Source organism: Scedosporium apiospermum (assembly GCF_000732125.1).
Source record: "Scedosporium apiospermum strain IHEM 14462 chromosome Unknown SEQ_SAPIO_0022, whole genome shotgun sequence".
Classification (NCBI taxonomy): domain Eukaryota; kingdom Fungi; phylum Ascomycota; class Sordariomycetes; order Microascales; family Microascaceae; genus Scedosporium; species Scedosporium apiospermum.
In genome coordinates this window covers 60554-76243 of record NW_015971723.1, presented here as the reverse complement: position 1 = coordinate 76243, position 15690 = coordinate 60554, and the positions used below count along the sequence as shown (strand labels likewise).

At 52.7% G+C, this 15690-nt stretch overlaps 1 protein-coding gene and 2 pseudogenes across 1 annotated transcript; all 3 read right to left on the bottom strand.

Annotated features, from left to right (window-relative positions):
- Positions 1-1517: 1517 nt before the first annotated feature.
- SAPIO_CDS0328 (Uncharacterized protein) lies at positions 1518-8523 on the bottom strand (the record flags this gene model as incomplete). Its single annotated transcript, XM_016783135.1, has 3 exons — positions 1518-2351; positions 2418-2741; positions 2806-8523. 3 exons carry the CDS (start codon positions 8521-8523, stop codon positions 1518-1520), a joined length of 6876 nt encoding a protein of 2291 aa, XP_016646335.1.
- Positions 8524-10148: 1625 nt separating this feature from the next.
- SAPIO_CDS0327 lies at positions 10149-11225 on the bottom strand (annotated as a pseudogene; the record flags this gene model as incomplete).
- Positions 11226-12168: 943 nt separating this feature from the next.
- SAPIO_CDS0326 lies at positions 12169-14844 on the bottom strand (annotated as a pseudogene; the record flags this gene model as incomplete).
- Positions 14845-15690: the final 846 nt, after the last annotated feature.

Genomic DNA, 15690 nt, shown 5'->3' with positions numbered 1-15690 from the left:
AAAATTGATTGATCTGAAGATCTAGCCAGGTTTTTGTGGTCACTCCATCGACGCGAAAGAGAGGGAGCGAGATGACTATTTATGTTATCTCCATCTAACTCTTCGTCGATATTCCTCGCGACATGAAGGCATAGCAACCGACGAAGGGATAGACAGTGTCATGACGTAGCGCCGAGAGGAGGCTTATCCAACGCAGGAAAAAAAAAAAAAAAAAAAAAAAAAAAAAAAAACGATGCAACATCATATGGTAATTTGGAATTAATAATGTGGAAGGGACAGAAACTCAATTCTTATTGCGCTACATGGGCGGCTTCCTTCCCAGTGGTTGGATTGGGACTCAGGACATGGGCGGGATGCTGCATTTCCGCGGACAAGGACGGACACGGAGTACGTGAGTGAACGTGAATGAAGACACTACATTCTCGCGTTCCGGTGCACATATGTCCATCCTGCGTGAGAAGGCCCAAACTAGCCCATGCTAGGAGAGGAGATACAAAATAGATACATTAAATGCTTTGATTCGTCAAGGGATGAGTGCTCCGACACTGCCGAGCGATGTATCGGGATGGCGATGGAGCGCGAGGAAAGCACGAACTTCCGACAATGATTTCGTGAGTCAGGCCGCCAGAATCCATCGTTTCGCGCTTTTTCACAGGTAGATTAACTTGAGAGGAATAAGGTTAAACATGAATGGACACTGCTAGAAATCCTACCCTCATGCAAAAAGGGAGCCTGGAACGAGTAATACGGAAGAACATTTGATCCACGCACGTAGAATTTGACGGAGGATGACAGTAGAAATCGAAGCCCAAGACGGCGGGCAGGGCAACTCCAACGGTGAGTTAACGGTGTTCTGCTTAGTCATCTTGAAACGGACAAAGGAGAGGGCGGCACATGGCAGAAGACGCGAAACTCCGAACGCCGATTCCATCGCGGATCGTGACAATCACTTTGGCCGACCAAGCGCGAGGTTATACGAATCGATTTTGCCTTCGTATAGTCGAGTCAATCCCAATAGTTATTTACTATGCGATTTTGACCCATGATCTCAGTGAGTTATTTGCTGCCCCCTTTTCTAGGCTTGAGGAGACCGTTCGCTAGAGAAAGGGAGTGAGAGATCGAAGAAGTATGGCCTGCTTCACACAAAACATCTGAGTCGTTTGAGAATATATATTGTTTATATATTGAAGGAATAGAAAACGACGAAGGTCCATGATACATGTGGCACAAAAAAAAAAGAAAAGAAAAGAAAACAAACTCGATGCCTCCAAGTTGAAAGAGTGGTAAGTCAAACACAAGCGAAGAACCAAATCGGACAACCAAAGCATCTCGATAGAAAGATAAGCACACAATAAATGACTAGGCTGATGAAGAGATAAAGAGGATGGATGACACGGCATATCTTACGCAGCTGAAAAGAAGAAAGAGGTGAAGGAAAGAAGAAAAAGAAGAGAAGAGAAGAAAGAGAAGAAAGACAAGGCCAAAAGGCTGTTGAATTGAAATCAAGCGATAGCGGCTCAAGTTGGCTTCTCAAACGAGACCATCTCCGACTTTCGCAAAACAGTATCGGCCAGCACAATAAATGATGGAGTGCTGAGCATATCCAGGATCTGAAGCGCCGCACCAAACTCGCGGGTGATCCAATTTCGAATTTCAATAGCCACCAGCGAGTCAAGGCCGTAGAACACCGTGTCCTTTGTGCCATCGAGCTCTTCTCGGGGAAGCATGAGAACTTCCGCGGTCTTGTCCAACAGCGCCGAGATGACGATGCTGTGGGCCTCCTCGTACGACTTGGCCCGCTTCAGCGCTGCACCGGGAGAAATCGCAACTGCACCTCCATCGCCGCTAGCATTCTCTAACAGAGTGCGCTCGCAAAGAGCAGTGAACTTGGCGTCAGACGCCCAGAAGACGCTGGAGAAGGACGATGGTAGCTTAAGTCCCGTAACGACTTGGGAAGTGCAGGTCTCTTCTGCCTTTCCGGTGATTGCAGCGGCGACGAGAGCGAGAATTTCCTTTTCGCTGATTGCTTCGCCGCCGATCTGCTCCATGACTTCCTTCTGGCGCTCAGCATTCTCTGCTAGGTATCCGGTGTCGCTAACGGCAGCGAGGTTGAGAACGGTAGCGGCAAGCCCAAGTCGTCGTCGGTATTGGACAAACGAGTCCAAGTAGGCGTTCGCCGCCGAATAGGCCGCTTGGCCACGGTTGCCGATAATAGCGGCGACGGAACTGAGGGCAATGAAGAAATCGAGAGTGACGTCCGCCAGTGCGGTGTGGATATTCCAACATCCCGCAACCTTGGACTTGACGACCTCTTCCCACTGACCAAATTTCATGTTCTCGAAAAGGACGTCCTAAATAGTTTGGTTAGCGTTAATTCCTAGTCTGCCATTTCTCCCTGGGGAATCCTGGGCACTTACATCGAGAACCATGGCGCTATGGACGACGCCACGGACGGGAGGGAGGCTGGATTTGACCTCGCCAACCATGCGCTGAACATCGTCGGCATTGGAGACGTCGCATCGGTGCAGAACAACCTTAGATCCGAGTGTCTTGGCGTCCTCAATAACCTCAGCGACTTGAGGGGAGATTCTATCCGAACGGGATACGATCACTACGTTCTTGGCTCCCTTTCGAACCATCCACTTGATCATGCTGCGACCGATACCTCCCGACCCACCGATAATGATATAGGTAGCGTCGCCGCGGAGAAGGTTATTGAAAGTCTTCTCGGAATACGTGACCTATGTAATTATTACCATCAGCAGCTGATACGAAAATCACGAGTAAACAGGGATCAAATCTCACCTTGACCATATCATCGGCGTTAGCAGTGACTAGAATCTTGCCGTGTGTCTTTCCGGCTTGGAGTGTTCGGAATGCCGTCTCAAGGCTAGAAATAGGGAACGTTGTGATGGGGGAAATAGGCCGGATGCTTCCATAGCTCAAGAGACGGAAGACATCATCAAGAAGGCGCTTCATGACAAGAGGCCTCTCGGCAGCTACGACAGTAAGATCAACCGAAGCAAACGTGGCATTGTGCTCAAAGACAGCCATCTGCAAGCCGGAGTTGGCAAGGATATCCCTCTTTCCGATCTCGATGAAACGACCAAAGTGCGCCATACACTCCCACGTGGCGCGGAGAGAGTCTCCGGCCAGCGAGTTAAGAACGACGTCTACGCCACGACCGTTGGTGGCGCGCTGGATCCCCTTCGCGAAAGACGTGTCGCGACTGAAAAATATGCGGTCTTCAGAAATTCCGTACGTCTCCATAAGGAACGTCTTCTTGGCGATGCTGCTGACAGTGGCGTAGATCTCGGCTCCCATCATCTGGCAGAGCATGATGGCGGCTTGGCCGACACCGCCTGCCGCGGCGTGGATGAGGACGGACTCGCCGCGCTGGAGGCGACCAATGTCGAAGAGACCGTAATATGCCGTGCAGAAAACAACGGGGATTGTGGAGGCGGCCTCGAGGCTCATGTCGTCCGGCACCTTTGCGGCGCTGGTGGCTTTGCACCGCGTATAGGTCGAGTAGGCACCCTCGGAGCTGGCGCAAACTCGATCGCCCACCTTCAAGTCGGTGACCTTGCTGCCGACGGCATTGATAATACCCGCGCATTCAACGCCGAGGTACGGGCTGGGCACTTCACCCATGGAGACCATAATGTCCTTGAAGTTCATACTAGTAACCTTGACTTCGATAGAAACTTCATCCGGTGCAAGTGGAGTCGAAGCCTGGATGTCGTCAATGAAGTGAAGCGTGTCGAGCGCACCCTTCGTTCCGACATGGATCTTAAGCGGGCGTCCCGGCTGGCTGAACGGCTGGAGGAAAGGAGTGGTCGAGGGGTTGGTATTCTGCTCGACAAAGGTGTCCATGTCAAAGTCGTCCACAACACGGCAAACGCTCAGCGACCCCCCACGCTCCTGGAACTCCATATCTGGAGACGGTGCACCTCCCTTCCTAAACACGTGTTGGGCAACCTCGTGGATCTGTTTTGCCGCCTCGGCCGTCGACAGCTTGTTGATCCCGTCAAGGTCAAGAGTGGCAAACTTGAGAGCCGACTCCGAGCGAATGGTTCGGGCGAGACCGAGAATCATGCCGCTTTGAGGATCAGTGCAATCGGAGTACGCACCTCGGACAACCCAGAGAAGGCCCTTGGCAGAGGTAATAAGCTTCTGCAGGCGGGAGAAACGTTCTGCGTTGAGGGTGGAGAGGAGCGGGGAGTCTAGCTCCATGAGGACGACGTAAATCCTCCCATCGGTCTTCGCTTCCTCGAACGTCGTAATGTCGGCCTCTGCTTGGCTGGATGATGCCAGGAGTTGCTGCAGGCTTAATGGCAATGACTTGTCCTGATTGGCGCTGCAAATAATGGAAACCTTGTCCGTGAGCTTGAGAGTAGCTGGGCTTGCGGCGACCTCATCGCCATTGGATTCTGGCACTTCGGGTGCGGCGAGAGGCTCCCAGGTCACGCGATAGCAGAGCTCTCTTGCAGAGGCTTTGTCGGAGACACCGCTTGCCTCGAAGATGGGGTCAATGACAAGGCCCTCCATATGAATCCTCTCAGAAGCCCCGTCCATGGTAGTAGCAAACATGGTAATCTTGGTGGACCCAGGGTTTTCAAAGTTTGGATTTCCCTCTCCATATACTCGGAGTTTCTCCCCAGGTTCTCTGCATACGTCGGCAGAAATGGTGAGGCTCTTGAAGAAGCGAGGCATATAGAGCGCTGGAAGACGGCCGCGACCAGCTCCCAGGATGACCCAAGCGGCATGGGTGAACTGGTCAAGGAATGCCGGGTGAATATAGAGCTGGGGCTCGAATCCCTTTGGCATTACCCGCGCTGTATCGGGAACGACAATGTCTGCCACGCAGTTCGTGTCGCTGCCGGTGCAGTTCTCCATGGACTTAAACTGCGCGTTGTACTTGGCCGACACTCCCTCGAGTTCGTCGTATAACGCCTTCTGATCAACTTGCTCTTGGCAACCGGCGGCAATTCGAGCAGTTCGCTCAGCAAGGGAGGCATGATCTTCCTGGGTCGAGTCCCGGACAGGGTTGGTATCGGTGCCGTGCTCGACTCGGATGAGACCGCGGCAGTGCTCAATCCAGTTCCTGTCCCGGTTCCAAGAAAATACCCTGAATTCATCCCAAATTTTGGATGATTGTTTCGTGCCCTCGGCGAATGGTCGGAGGGTAATGTTGATTTCCGAATCAGAACCCTCTTGGATGACGAGAGGACGGCTGATCGTAACGTCCCTAAACAGAAAACGGTCGAATGTCTGGTTCGATAGTTTTGCGCGCTGGGCAACCGCTTCAACTGCCATGGAGAGATAGCCCGCCATGGGATAGATAATCATATCCTGCATTACATGGCCTCGGACCCAGGGAACCTCATCAGTTCGGATAATAGTCCGCCACGTGGGTTCCAGGGCGTTTGAATAGTCTGCTAGAGTACCGACAACGTCGTTTCGGGGGAAAGGCCTGTGCAGATGGGCCTTGCTGATGCGCGATTCCCACCAGTATCTGGTCGTATGGTTCCAAGCATATCGCGGCATGTCCTTCAGTGGCCTGAGCGGCTTTGCGGTTGGGACGGGGAAGTTCACACCACCAAAGTCGATGATGGCACCGCGTGTAAACAGGGACCCCGCCAGGTTGAGTGTTGTTTCAACAGCATCCTTGTTCCTAACAAGAGAGGGGAAATAGATGGGCTTCTTGGTTGTACAGGTGATGGCCTTGAGAATCTGCTTAACTGGGCCCTCAAGAGCAGAGTGAGGTCCAATCTCAACAAGAATGTCGACCTCGTCACGGCCAGCTGTGGGAGTGCACATGTCTGTGAGGGCCTGGGAGAACTTGACAGGTTGCGTAAGATTGTTAACCCAGTATGACGTGTCAAGCTCGGAACAGTCGACGAGGTGTCCACGGAGGGAAGAGTAAAAGGCGACGTCGGACGTTGCGGCGGGAGTGAGTTGGCCAACAGCCTTTCCGTACCAGCCTGACACTAGTTCCATATGATGGGAGTGGTAGGCAGTATCGACCCTAACTCTCCTGTTGAAGAGCTGCTTCTCCTCGATCTTCTGCTGCAGCTCCGTAATGGCTTCCGAATCGCCTGAAGCAGTGATGCTTCCGGGACTGTTGAAACATGCAATGGTGGCCTGGCCCGATTTCAATGTCTTAATCATGGGCCAAACATCATCCGGAGATGCGCCGACAGCAAGCATACCACCCTCGAGAGCGGGATTGTCAGCCTTCAGCTGGAGGACTGCCTGGCCACGGCTGTAGGCAATAACTGCACAGTCATTGAGAGACAACACACCAGCGGCATAGGCAGCGCCAATCTCACCGCTCGAGTGGCCGACAACAGCATTAGGACGGACGCCCCACGAAACGAGGAGATCGGTGAGCGCAACCTGAATGGCAGTGCAGCCAGGCTGACTCAGGTCCGCATCCGAGAGACGCGACGTCTTGGGATCACGACTAAGTTCTTCCATGAGGCTGAACTTGGCTCCGAGCGCCGTCAAGCACGCATCGAACCGCTCGAGGGATTCCTTAAAGACAGGATATTCGGAAATGAGCTCGCGACCCATGGCGTGCCATTGCGCGCCCTGGCCGGTGAACACATATCCGATGGTGGGTTCTCGAGTCGATCGACTTGGGTTGGGGCTTGCTGTAGCGATTGCGACACTTAAAGTCTTTGCATCCACGGCGGAAACGGCAACTTTGTACGGCAAATAGGATCTCCTCTGACCCAATGTGTAGGCAAGGTTGGCAAGGAGATCTCGTTGGAAGGCGGACGGGCGCCGCTCCAGATAGATTGTCAGGTTTTCCATCTGCTGAGCCAGAGACTCCTTGCTGTTGGCTGAGAGAACGTAGAGCCGGCGGGGTTCAACATCACTTCCCTTCCAAGGAACTTGGACATTTGGCCGCTTGGGAGCTGCTGCGAGAACGGCATGTGCGTTGCCTCCGCCGAAGCCGAAACTGTTGATGCTGATGTATTTCTTCTGCTTGGGCCACGGAATGAGTCTAGAAGGGACCTTTATTCCCCACTCATCGAAAGGGATTTCGGGGTTCCCCTTTTGGAAGTCGTAGTTAGGTAGGATATACCCTCTTTCCAGCATCATTGTGGATTTTATGAGGGACGCAATACCGCTAGCACCCTCTAGATGGCCGACGTTTGTTTTCACCGAGCCGACATAGAGCGGACGTTGCTTAGTCCGGCCTTCGTGGAACATCCGGTGCAGAGCCTTCATCTCGATAGGATCTCCGACTTTGGTGCCGGTTCCGTGTGCCTCGACATATCCACACAGAGTTGGATCTAGCCCGGCCTCGGCATACACTCTGCGCATCAAATCCAATTGGGCATCACCATTCGGCATAGTAATACCGTTAGTTCGGCCATCCTGGTTAACACCAGTCGCGACGACGACAGCGCGGATGTTGTCGTTGTCCTTGAGCGCGTCCGCAAGAGGCTTGAGGATGATGACGCCCGCGCCTTCTCCTCGGCCAAAACCATTGGCACGGGAATCAAACGCATAGGACCTACCATCTCCGGAAAGGAGACTCTGGGAAGACATGGAGACGAAATGATCGGGCAAGAGGTTCAAATGGCTGGAGGCTAGCACAACCACTGACGAGTCGCCGTTTTGAAGGCTCTGCATCGCAATGTGCAGCGCAGTCAAGCTGGATGAGCAGGCAGTTTCAATGGTGTGGCTGGGGCCCCGGAAGTCGAAGAAATAGGAGATCCTGTTGGACATGAGCGACGGGGCATTTCCGGTCGATTGATACATGGGAGCAGTGTCGAGATCTCGGAGGTTATTTAGCTCGTAGTCCGTGAAGGAGCCACCAGCATAAACACCAACATTCTTGCCGATGAGTTTGTGCTTGGGGATACCAGCGTTTTCGAGGGCCTCAAATGTACATTCGAGGATTAATCGATGCTGCGGGTCCATCGAGATGGCCTCTCTCTCGGTGATGTTGAAAAAGGGAGCGTCAAACAAGGCGACATCCTCCGTCAAGAAGCATCCGCCGACTGGATTGAAGGCACCGAGCTTGTCGGGGTTTGGGTGGTAGTAACCGGGTTTGCTCCACCGCTCCGGGGGTATCTCGCACCAACCGCTGCGGGCGCGGCAGCAGAGCTCGTAGAACTCTTCGGGATCGGAGACATTTCCGGGGAGACGGCAGGCCATACCGACAATGGCGACGGGTTCATATTTGGGAGTTCCTGAAGACTGGCCTGGAAGCGATGAACTTCCGGAGCCGGCGCCATTTGCTATGTGGGCACCATTGGTGCCGTTAGTGCTCGACGTGCCATTGGCAGCGGCAGTGCCGTTGGCGTTGCCTCCGGCCAGAACGCCGTCGACCACAGGGGCTCTGCCACCATTGGGAAAGATTCCGGCAGGATACTGTACAGCAGGAGCAGGTCCGTTGTCGAGATCAGCCGCGATAGCAGTGGGCGCAGGGACTACCGGGGGTGGTGAGGTGGGGTTGGAGTTCGCCGGGTTCGAGTCCTCGGCTTCCAGTGCTAGCGGCGACATGGCGGCAACGGGGAGCAGGTTGGAAAGGCTCGAAGTAGGACCCGGCGCAGAAAGCGAACCCTCACCAGCTCTATATATTGAATCTTAACAACATATAGCACCGGTAGGTACTAGGAAGGTGAGCTATGGTGGCAATTGGCAGGAGGGAAGAGATCAGCGAGCAGGACGAGATACTGCTTAAGAAGCTCTGATGTGGCTTGAAATGTAGAAGCAGAAGAAAGAAAATAAATTGGGTTCTCTTTGGGGTATGTGCCGACGCGGCAGATAGGCCGGGATTTGGCGCCTTGGTGAAGGGGGTGGGAATGCGAGATAAGACTGGAGAGTTGACTTTCCTCTTCCTTCTGCTCTTATTCTGACCTCCCTTGATAAGCAGTGGCCCATGCTACTACTCTATGAAGTATAAATGGTAGAGAGGAGACACCGGGGGTAGAGGAACCACAAAGAGGAACAAGTGGACCCCCGTTCCGGGGATATGGAAGAGGCCCGACTCGCATCGGAACACATGTAGCGAATAGGCGGTATTAGAATGACTGAATGAACGACTGCATCTGGAAGGCGAGAAAAGCGGCCGATACCTCGCTACGTTTTGGGAGTTCCATTATTTGTGACACGCAATGCTAATTCTTTATCCTCTCACGCAGCGGCACGTTCGTGAAATCATCGTCGAGGTCCTGTATCAGCATCAGCCATCAATATCAGTGTGGAATTCGGAATTCAACCGACGAAATGAGACAGACACGTTGACCTCGAATCTAGCGTGTGATTGTAAGCAAACCTTTCGCTCCAAGTGTAAAGTGGCCTCTATTACAGCCGGCTTTAACTCGCTGTTTCGGCCAAAGTGTAGAGAACTAAAGTGGTAAATGGCATTTGTCGGCGCCAAGACTTTCCAATATATTCCGGGACTTGGGGTCAATTTAACCCACGCCTTAACAGTTCCAGTCTTGGCACATCATTCAGTGCGCCTCGACAGCCTGAAACTCGCAGGAGTCTGATGGGTGAAAATTACGACTGGCTAATGGCCCGAGGAGCCCCGAAGAAGGTCCTGGACTCCTGGTCCAATCGGAGGCTTTGACTATAAACTCTATCACTTTGCAGGATGTTGAAAAAGGTTACGCGTACTTGGAAGGGGAAGAAGTAGCGAGACACAATCCCAAGGCCACGCCAGCAGCCATTTAAGAGTGGGAATTTCCCAAAGTAATAACTGTCGGAATATTGCCGTATTCTAGCCGGAAAGTGCTCCCGCCGCAGAGCGTCGAGGAACTTTTCTCTGGTGCAGGCTGGCTTACACGTAACACGAAAACCATCATCCACCGGAAGCTCCCAACCCCTCGAGTGCGGACACGTCGTTGCTCATTGCAAGGCGACCTATCACATCATACTGTCCTCCAATGACGGAGAGAAGGGGGGGGGGGTTAGAGTTGGCATTCGCCTTTCGAGGGGCCCTCGGATAGGCTCCCTTCTCTCCGATCTTCTTGCTCTCCCGATATTACGTACATTAAGACGCATCCATTGATCTTCGTACCTGCAGGAGATCTTGTACATTGTCCTTTCACTTAGTGCCCGCTCCCGCACCGCTAGCCACGTGCACTTGCTTCAGAATTCTGCATAGCTCCAATAGCTCTAAACTACTTCTTTTCTTCTGGTCGCCTCTTGAACAGGATCCATAAGATATCAGCAAACCACCCCAACCAGCCGCGGATCTGGGCAAGTCCAATTAGTAGACGTGTGTACCTGTAGACGAAAGCCTGGGAAGTTTCGTAGTCATGGGCGTAACAATCCCAGATGGGTGTGCCAGTCTCTCCCTCATTGGGTATTTGAACTAGTCTCGTCTCTCCATTTTCACCGTCTTCAACTACCATCCGCGGCCCGATCACGACAGCCCGGCCATAAATGCTCTGGTCCGCGACGAATCGTGTCCCTGCGTTGACGACATCCTGTAGCTCGGCAAGCCCGCCTCCTGCGAGGAAAAGCATGACGACATTGGCTAGGATTTTGGTATCTACAAAGTAAGGACAGAGCATGTTGATGCGTATCCCCTTGTGAAAGGCGGTTCCACGAAGACACCGGAAGAGCCCCATCATGGCATGCTTCGAGGCCGTGTATTGCGCGGAGCCTACGAGAGGCATCAGGCCAGCGATTGATCCAATGAGAAGGATATGGCGGTCCCTGCCAGGGGCATTCTTCTGGAGCCAGAACAGAGCAAGGTTGATAGTGTACGCCGCCCCGGTAAGGTTGACATCTAACACTTTGAGTCTTGGTGGCTTGGGATTCTCGGCGTCCAAGTCGACAGGATTTTCGAAGCTCCCGGGACCCATAGCTCCGTCATGTCCGATTCCTGCATTAGGGACGACTACATCAATGCCACCCGTCGGACTAACTCTGATGGCCGTCTTGAATAGTTCAACCTGGCTCTGCCAGTCCGTGACATCGCAGTGTTGGTAGTGGTGATGCTCTGACTTTGTTGCCTCGCGCAAGTTGGCCACAAGGGCTTCCCCGGCGGCATCGTCGACATCTCCGATGATCACATGCGCACCATGATGGGCCCAGGACTTGGCAAATGCCGCTCCGAGCCCGGATGCACCGCCTGTTATAAGGATCGTCTTTCCAGAGACCGCGTCGGGATCGTATGGCGATGACAGGTCGATCGGCTTCGACAGGTCGGGTTTGTCGCTACGATTTTCCGTTTGTTCTTGAGATGCCATCCTCATGTGCTGACTGAAAAGTGTAGGAACTCGGAAACGCAGCTTCGCCGTTATCGGTCCCGCACCGGAAGGATCTGTCGGTCTTCTGTGTGTGGCTGGAAAATCGTCCAAACCATTGGCATCCGATTTTCTTAAGACCATCGACTAAAAGACCATGAAAAAGCCTACATATCTATTACGTGCCAGTGACGGATTACCCGAATTACCCATGATTTTTAATCAATTGATAACCATGGGCGAGACGTTGGAGAGACACGTTTCACTGGACGAATGCTGATCTTTGCCGGATCGACCAGCGAACGCAGCAATTCATCGTCCAATATATCCTGATCTTATATTACCCCTCGCTTTTCATCTATTTTAACGAGAATTGCGACGACTGACATTTGCGGTTCGGCAAAGCTTCCTCCATGCCAGGAACCGCAGTGCTCAGGCCAGTCTCCGTTATACCCAATTTCAAGTGTCGTTCCATTCCGAGAGGTGTGCCGATTATTACTACTTCGCCTAAACATGAAGGTGAATGGGGTGTGGTTGAGTTAGTGTCTGTCATGGAGGGAGGATGCCCTTGTGACTCCGTGGGTTGATCAGGGTCCATGCCTCCGTGGTTCACTGCACGGCAGTCCGAGGTAGGAAGACTATTGCGGTCAATGAACATTCAAAGTCTATGGTGTATGTGCCCATAAATAGGCTCTAACTTTATCAAACTTGCGGTATAGAGCACATTTTTAAAAAGGATCTACCTGTCAAAGATGCATAGCTGTCTCGTTTATTACAACTTCCGAAGATCCAATTTTCGCGTTCATGTAATAGTGCAGTTCCAGATGACTTTATTAAGTACAGACATATAGGCAATGGTTATTCTCTGACGAAAGGTATGATAATGGCCCACATGTTGCCCGTGTGGTGGCGTTGAGACTATCCCTTCGGTGGCTGAGAGACAACATCAAGCCGCCTGAATAATAATCTTGTCCTCCAAAAGCCCGTTGGCAGTTGCAGTCACAGTTACCTCGCCACCAGATCCGGCCTTGGCTCGCACAATGGCAAGTCCGAGGCCACTAAAGAGCTTCCTCGTTGGTGACGCGAACGATGTCATATCGGTCGGGTCGCCGTTATCCGTAGCTACAAGCTCACCTGGCCCCGAAACTGCGAACGTAATCTCGTTGCTAGCCTGGGGAACCGCATTGCCCTCCTCATCGAGCACTTGGACGGTGATGAAGGACAAATCTTGTCCATCAGCGGTGATTTCATCCCTGTCAGCTGTGAGCTGGAGCTGAGCCGCCTTGCCTGCTGTGACGACCGTTGCATTGGCCCACTCTTCGCCGTTCTTATACGTAACGACATGCACCTCGCCTGACTCGTACTTGATATCATCCCACCGGAATCGGTATGAATACTCCTCCTTCTTCAGAAGGCCCTGCGACTTGCCGTTCACGAATAGCTCTGCCTCGTCAGCCGATGAAAACACATGCACAGGTGTCACCTGGCCGTTTCGGTTCGGCCAAGTCCAATGCGGAAGGATGTGCGCGAATTTGAGATCGGGCCGCCAGCGAGACTGGTAGAGATAGTAACGATCTTTCTTAAAGCCAGCCAAATCGATGATGCCAAAATATGAGCTACGCGCACCGTAGTACGGCGTCGGTTCACCAATATAATCCCAGCCTGACCACACGAATTCCCCGGCAACGTAAGGGTTCTGGTCTTGAGATGCGAACACTTTATCAGGGGACGAGCCGAAGGGTGTGGTGTACAATTCGTACGCGCTGACGAGCTGGGCCTTCGGGTCGCCACCAACACCATCGCTAACAGGAGCGCTAATTTCGTCTGTGACTGGGAAAAGGTATGTGCCGCGGGTACTCAACGAAGCCGACGTCTCGCTACTAAAGATAAGCTTGCCTGGGAACTTTTCATGGAAAGCTTTATAAAGTGGTGGTGTCTTGATTCCGTCCAGATGGGAATAGGCGGGGGCATCCCGGATTCCTTCACCTTGATAGTTCAAGCTTATGATATCCAGTGCGCCAGGGAAAGGCATGTCAGGTTTAGCGTAATTCATGGACGCCGTAGCTGGCCGGGTGGGATCCTCTTCGTGGGCTATCTTGCGCAAACTTTCCGCAGTGGCTGCCCCTGCCTGGTCAGTATATTGTTCCCCGACCTCGTTCCCGATGCTCCAAGCAATTACGGACGGATGGTTGCGGTCACGTCGTATGAATGCCCGGAGATCCGGCTCGTGCCAGTCCGTAAAGATTAAGTGAAAATCTGAAGGGGTCTTGTCGGCGTTCCAAGAGTCGAAAATCTCGTCGACGACTAGGAATCCCATCTCATCTGTAAGCTGGAGCAATTCGGTCGCCGGAGGGTTGTGGGACATGCGAATTGCATTGCACCCGAGGTCTCGGAGTATCTCTAGCTGCCTCTCTGCTGCGCGGAGATTGAATGCAGCACCCAAAGCACCCAGGTCGTGATGCTGGTTGACACCTTGGATAGGAATCCGCTCGTCGTTTACGATCAAGCCTTTGTCTGCATCAAAGACAACCGAGCGAATTCCAAAGCGGGTTTCGTACACATCCAGTTCTTCTTCATCCGCAAGTAGCCGCGTCACAGCTACGTATAAGTGAGGTTCTTGAGTTGGTGGCGGACCCCATAGCTTGGGACTATCTACCGTGGTTGATAGGTTGAGGGAAACCCGTTCTCCCGGTTTTAGACTCGCGGACTCGTTCGGAAAACTAGCAGCTTTTGGACCCAAACCGCTCGTATCGGGATCAAACTCGTGCACATCCACTGTGATATTGACCTCGCGCCCCTCACTGGCCTGATTCAGGACCTGGAGAACTAGATCGAGGGTCGCGGATTCCGTAGACACATCTTTAGACGTAATGTATGTACCCCATTGGGCCACATGAGTTGGGTTCACCTTGGTCAACCACACATTGCGATATATTCCGCCACCGGGATACCATCGAGACGAGTCGGTTGGGTTGTCGAGTCTGATTGCCAGCTGGTTGTCATCGCCTGGCTCCAAGTACGGAGTGAGGTCGAGACGAAAGGAGTTGTAGCCGTAAGGCCAGCCGCCAACAAGGTGTCCATTCAGCCAGACCATTGCATAGGACATGGCTCCATCAATATCAAGATAGATAGTTTTCTTTTCATCTCCCGGTGCCACCGTTAGTTTCTGGCGATACCATCCAACGCCGTGGATGGGCAATCGACCCATTCCACCTCCAACCACCGGATTGCCACCGGTGTAAAACGGTCCTTTGATAGCCCAATCATGAGGCACGTCGACCTTTTCCCACTCGCCGTCATCAAAGTCCGCAAGAGTGAAGCTGATATTCTGCCGGGGCGTATCGGCAGGCCGCTCATAGTGCTTGGAAGGGTCATCAATAAAGTCGTTTGCAGAAGGAAGAATCCAAGGCTTCAAGCTTTGCACATCACTCCCCACGGACAAGTCCGGACGCTTGTCGTATATGACCTTGTCAGGATTCGAAGTTGTCCGAGAGAAGCGCCACCCCTTGTTTAAGCTGATGCGCTCACGCCAACCTGTGTCGTTGTCATCGCGGGGGCGTTGCATCGCCCGACCTACCCCCAGGTGGGCAAGGGCGAGGAGGAGAAGGTTAAAAATCAACATCGAGATGAATTTTTTTTTGCCGTGGCACCGAGAACGAGGAGTCGTACTTATGGTCTTCAGTCAATTTTTACATAGGTCCCGCGGTGGGATTCTGTCCTTTTAACTAGCAGGTCGACGGTTCTATGATACGCATGAGACTGGTTTAGGAACGAATACCTCAGTCCATGATAAGAGCCGCTACGATCCCGCCGTTAATTAGCCTCCACGGTGCGCGACGCTCCGATCACATGAAACCCGTTTTCATTCCATGGAGCTGGATAGACTCTTGAAATGCACATCGAGATGATGCGAACCGAGGTTTAAAGCGGATATAGCTGGTAGAAAATATGAAGTTGGCTCTCTTTCGCCGTTCATTGGAGGATATTACCGTTCCGGTTGTTGTGGGCGAGGTCGTAATTGGGGCGCCTGGTCATGTAATAATCGATCACTTCAGTCGCCACGAGGGTAACCCGCATGTTCCCCTCAATTTCTCCAACATCCTAAGCATTAGCACCGTGGTAAAGATACCTTACAGCTCGTAGGAGTTATTATAGACGATTTATCCCAGGGTAGCAGTCAAATGGCGCCTCGTGAAAAAAATCCGAGGTTTAGGGCGAACTCGGATACGAACATGACATCTATGGCCACGTGGGTATACACAAAGTGAACGTTGAGAAATAATGATTCCTCCGTTCAGGCCCCCGGCTTCCCCTCATGGATAAAGCCCTGGGTTGGAAAGCATCCATTGAGACCCCGAACCCTTCGAGAGAACATAGCGGGTAGCCAGGAGCTAATAAGATCACACAACCTAGAATGTCAGCCTCCAGGTCGGATGCTTGGGGATGAAGCCCTCAAGGATGCCACCAG